The 5,136-nt window shown below is 43.3% G+C and overlaps 1 protein-coding gene across 1 annotated transcript; it reads right to left on the bottom strand.

The window, feature by feature from the left end:
- Positions 1 to 1,362: 1,362 nt before the first annotated feature.
- Positions 1,363 to 4,656, bottom strand: LOC308630903 (trifunctional purine biosynthetic protein adenosine-3-like). Its single transcript, XM_081261698.1, has one exon. The coding sequence runs from the start codon at positions 4,605 to 4,607 to the stop codon at positions 1,572 to 1,574; it is 3,036 nt and encodes a 1,011-aa protein (XP_081117824.1). The 5' UTR covers positions 4,608 to 4,656; the 3' UTR covers positions 1,363 to 1,571.
- Positions 4,657 to 5,136: the final 480 nt, after the last annotated feature.

A 5,136-nucleotide genomic window follows, 5' to 3' on the forward strand; every position in this document is an offset into this window, starting at 1 on the left:
ATAAAAGAGAGAGAAATGTGTCACAGTAGATTGGGTAGAAAGAGGTGATGGGAGGGGAGGGGAGGAGAGAGGGGATAAGAAGGGCAGCAGAATACAATAGACAATAGTATGGCCCTATGTATAAACGTGGCTGTATAACCAATGTGATCCTGCAATCTGTACACGTGGAAAAATAAGATTATGTACCCCATTTGAATCAAATGTATGATATGTCAAGATCATTGTAATGTTTTGAGCAACTAATTAAAAAATTTAAAAAAAAAAGAGGGCTGGGGATGTGGCTCACGTGGTAGCACGCTCACCTGGCACGCATGCGGCCCGGGTTCGATTCTCAGCACCACATACAAACAAAGATGTTGTGTCCGCCGATAACTAAAAAATAAATATTAAAAAAAAAAGGAGTCTTGGGTAACACCACCCGAAGGGCAATCAGAAGATGGTAAAATTAGGAGGCCTGGAAGTGTTCATTTCATTTCAAAGTGGAGGAAGGAATCAACTGTGTCAAATGCTACTGATCAACAGATTAGATTAAATGATTAGATTAAAAATTGAGACTCAGCAATAGATTTGCAATGCAGAGATCAGTTCTCTGCTGAATGACTTTAGTACATTGAAGATTTGCTGTTGGCCCATGGTCTAAGTGAATTTCACTGAAGAGGTGGAAGAACCACACTTTTTAAACTGGCTTTTATGCTGATAGTGGTGGCACACATGCCTGAAATCCCAGCTTCTTGGGAGGACTTGCAAATTTGACATCAGCCTTACCAATTTTGCAAGACCCCATCTGAAAAGATTTAAAAAGGAAAGTCTGGGAATGTTGTTCAACAGTAGAATACCCCTGGGTTTAATCCCCAGTTCTTAAAAAAAAAAAAAAAACTAATAAGTGAAACTGACTTTTATTTTTTCATGTTTTCCCTTTGTTTAAAGTAAAAAATCTTGGGAATTGGTAGAAAATATAGCAAAGGCTACTTAAACCACACACAACACTACCCTCTAGCTGTCTACTTTAGGGATGGGAGGAGGGGTGGGGGTGGGGGACCCTGGGCTTTCTTTGCAATTGCTAGTTAAGCACTCTATCACTGAGCTACATTCCCAGACTTTTTTTCTGTGAGTAGTTTTCTCTCTCTCTTTTGTTTGTATGAGTAGGTGTTTTTATACCATGAAAATATTATTTGTCCAAGTAATATTGTGAGCTACAAAAAATGATGTACCATATTGACATATGGTGATTTTATATCCTCCTGAGTTTTATTCACTTCTTCTTTTTTTTTTTTAATTTTTCAACGTTTATTTTTCAGTTCTCGGCAGACACACATCTTTGTTTGTATGTGGTGCTGAGGATTGAACCCGGGCCACATGCATGCCAGGGGAGTGCGCTACCGCTTGAGCCACATCCCCAGCCCCACAAATTTTGTTTTTAATGATTCTCTATTAAAAAATGGTGAATGAGGTTAACGGTGAAGTCTTTTTCTGTTAGCAGTTTTTCTATTAGGTTAAATACATGAATAAAAGGCACCAAGCAAATAGTCATAATTCTTTTAAAACTGGTTCCATTCCTAAATTAGGAGGCTTCATTCCTCTTTGACCCAACAGATCTTGCCATTTTCTCCAAGCTGTACAATTCCACTGGCCACCAGCTGGAGGGCTGCAGGAAATATTTTATGTTCTGCTAATTTTACTCTTTCAGACAAAGTTGCAACAGTGTCACCCCTTTTAACAGGAACAGCTTCTTGTAAAATAATTTGTCCAGCATCTACATCTTCAGCTACAAAGTGTACAGTGCATCCAGTAATTGTGACTCCAGCTTCCAGGGCTTGCTCATGAGCATTTGAACCCTTAAAAGAAGGGAGCAAGGAAGGATGGATGTTCAGCATTTTTCCATCCCATTTTTTGACAAAGGGGCCAGAGAGAATTCTCATGAACCCTGCAAGACAGACTATGTCTGTGGAGAACTCTTCAAGGACTTTGTCAATTGCATTGTCAAATTCTATCCGATTTTTATATAATTTATGATTAATTACTCTGGTTGGGATACCAGCTTTTTCTGCCTTATCTAAACCAGCCACTGCGGCTTTATTGGAGATAACAACAACAATGTGTGCGTGGCTATTTGGATCCTGAGTACTGTCTATGAGTGCTTGGAGGTTCGATCCTGTTCCAGATATTAAGACAGCCACTCTTGCCTTTTTTGGTTGGGCAGAGAAGTGATTTTTCAAGGAGCCGTTCACTGACACTGACTTACTCATTTGCATGGTTTCGAGCAGATTCTTGACTTTCACACGAGGGGAACCTTCGGGACATGCAACCACACTGCCAATCACCCAGGCTTCTTCCTGGCACTGTTGAATATCACTTAGAATCTGCCCTGTCTGATCCTTTGATACCACAAGGACAGCTCCAATACCACAGTTGAATGTTCTGGCCATCTCTTCTTCAGAAAGCTGTCCTTCCTGCTGTAACCATGAGAAGACCCTGGGGATCCTCCATGTCTGGGCATCTAAATCCACCCCAAATTTCTGAGGGAGAACTCTGGGAATGTTTTCCAGTAGTCCTCCACCAGTAATATGAGCAAAGGCTTTAACATGTCCTGAACGTATGACAGGTAACAAAGAACGGCTGTAGATTTTGGTTGGAGTTAGAAGTAAGTCCCCTAAGGACTGGTCACCACAACCATCAGGTGCTGGAGAGGAGTACTGCAGGGAAGAGTTTGCCACAATTTTCCTCACAAGGCTAAATCCATTGCTGTGGAGACCAGATGAAGCTATTCCAACAATAACATCCCCTTCAGTGATCCTTTCCAGGTGAGGCAGTTTCTGATCCTGCTCCATAGCACCAACAGCAAAACCAGCTAGATCATACTCTCCAGGAGGATACATGTCGGGCATTTCTGCTGTTTCACCTCCAAGGAGAGCACATCCAGCCTGTTCACAAGCTGTAGCAATTCCGGCAATGACGGCTTCAGACATATTAAGGTCAAGCTTTCCACAGGAGAAATAATCAAGGAAGAAGAGGGGCTCTGCTCCTTGTGCCAGAATATCATTTACACACATTGCAACCAAATCTTGACCAATTGTATTGTGTTTATTGCACAGCTGGGCAATCTTGAGTTTAGTTCCAACACCATCTGTTCCAGAGGCCAGAAGAGGATCTTTGAAACCAGCCGCTTTCAAATCAAAAAGACCAGCAAAACCTCCAAGATCTACGTCACAGCCTGGTCTGGAGGTGGCTTTTGCTAAAGGCTTTATTTTCTTAACCAGCATATTTCCAGCTGCAATGTCTACCCCAGATCCCTTGTAAGTGAAGCCCCTGGGCTGCTGCTGAAGGAAAGCTATGGCGCGAAAGCCGATGTCTTTCCTGTAAATTGCTCCCTCAAACTTTATAGCAGTGAGTCCCTTCTTGGCTTCTTCAAGGGCAGATATGAGGTTTTCATGAATGGCTGTTACTGTAAGGACTCTTCCCCCGCTGGTCACCACTTTGCCATTTTTGTAGGTAGTGCCTGCATGGAACACTTCTAGTCCTAAAGCTGTAGTCTCAGAAAACCCTGTTACTTCCACACCCTTGGTGTAAGCTCCAGGATAACCTTTACTTGCCATGACGACAGTTATGGCAGTGTGATTTTCTAGCCAAATGGGTAAAGATGTGCACAGCAGGCCATCTAAGGTGGACTGAATTACTTCATAAAGATCACTTTTAAGAAGTGGGAGGATTACTTGGCACTCTGGATCACCAAAACGGCAATTAAATTCCAAAACTTTTGGGCCATCCTTGGTCAGCATTATGCCAGCATAAAGAATCCCTGTGTATGGAGTACCCTCTTGCTGCATGCCATCTACTGTCCTCTGAAGGACAGTATTTTTAATTTTTAGTAACAGATCCTTAGAAACCTGAGGTGCAGGACAATAGGCTCCCATTCCCCCTGTGTTGGGGCCTTGATCTCCCTCCAGTAATCGTTTATGGTCCTGTGCTGGAGGCATGGGGGCCACTGTCCTCCCATCAGTGAAACACAGACAAGACACCTCTTCTCCTTCAAGAAGTTCTTCAACAACAATTGTTTCTCCAGCTGCTCCAAAAGCTTTATCCTGCATGATCTCCTGTACAGCTTTGCAGGCTTCCTCTTTGCTCTTTGCAACAATCACTCCTTTCCCAGCTGCAAGACCACTGGCCTTCACAACCAAAGCAGGGAAGTCCGCACTCATAATGAAGCTACAGGCCTCTTCAGGTTTGGTGAAAGCTCTCCATTGTGCAGTTGGGATTCTGTGTTGGTCCATAAACTCTTTGGCAAATCTTTTGCTGGACTCTAACTGAGCTGCTTCTGCTGTGGGGCCAAAACATCGCACTCCTGCAGAGGTCAGGTCCCCAACAATTCCAGCAGCCAGAGGTGCCTCTGGTCCAACAACTACAAATTCAATTTTCTCATCTTTGCAGAATTGAGCAAGGGCAGTATGATCAGTGATTGAGATGTCAGTATTTGAAATCTTTTCAGAGCAGGCAGTGCCTGCATTTCCTGGGGCAATAAGCACTTGTTTGACATGATGAGACTGTGCAAGCTTCCAGGCCAGCGCATGTTCCCTTCCGCCACTGCCAATGACAAGTACTCGGGCTGCCATCGCTGTCTATACCCACGGCCAAGCTGCTCGCACTCGCTGCTCGCCGGAAGTGGCCTATTCACTTCTTAAAGTGAGTGTTTAATAACAATTTAATATTTCATTGCATGACAATATCATAATTTACTTAGCCAGACCCTAGTTGGGAGCATTGGGATGGTACCTGTTTACCCAGTTATGAGTAGCTCTATGATGAATATCTTCAGATACAAATTATATATATATTTTTTGTACCAGAGATTAAACCCAGGGGTGCTAAGCCACTGAGCCATAGCCCCAATATTGGCATCAGATCAATATTGGCATCCGATTCACCATTTTAGGTCAGGAGCCATTTTATCTAGAGGTTCCAAAGTTTCAATTCTGAGGCAGTGCTGCTTGAGAGCAAGTGCCTGCTAAAACAATCAACCCCATCCAGCTTAAACTCCTATGCAGCTTATGAGATTCTTCTTGCGGGCTATAAAGCTGCTCTTTAAGTGCCAACAGGCTGCTGCTCTCCTTGAAGGGACAGCCTTGTGGCTATGCCTCCTGT

This window comes from Spermophilus citellus, assembly GCF_964194105.1.
Source record: "Spermophilus citellus genome assembly, chromosome: 11".
Lineage (NCBI taxonomy): Eukaryota > Metazoa > Chordata > Mammalia > Rodentia > Sciuridae > Spermophilus > Spermophilus citellus.

What these genes read in the sequence shown, in the direction of transcription:
- LOC308630903 (XM_081261698.1), bottom strand. Translation starts at nt 4,607, where the DNA reads ATGGCAGCCCGAGTACTTGTCATTGGCAGTGGCGGAAGGGAACATGCG.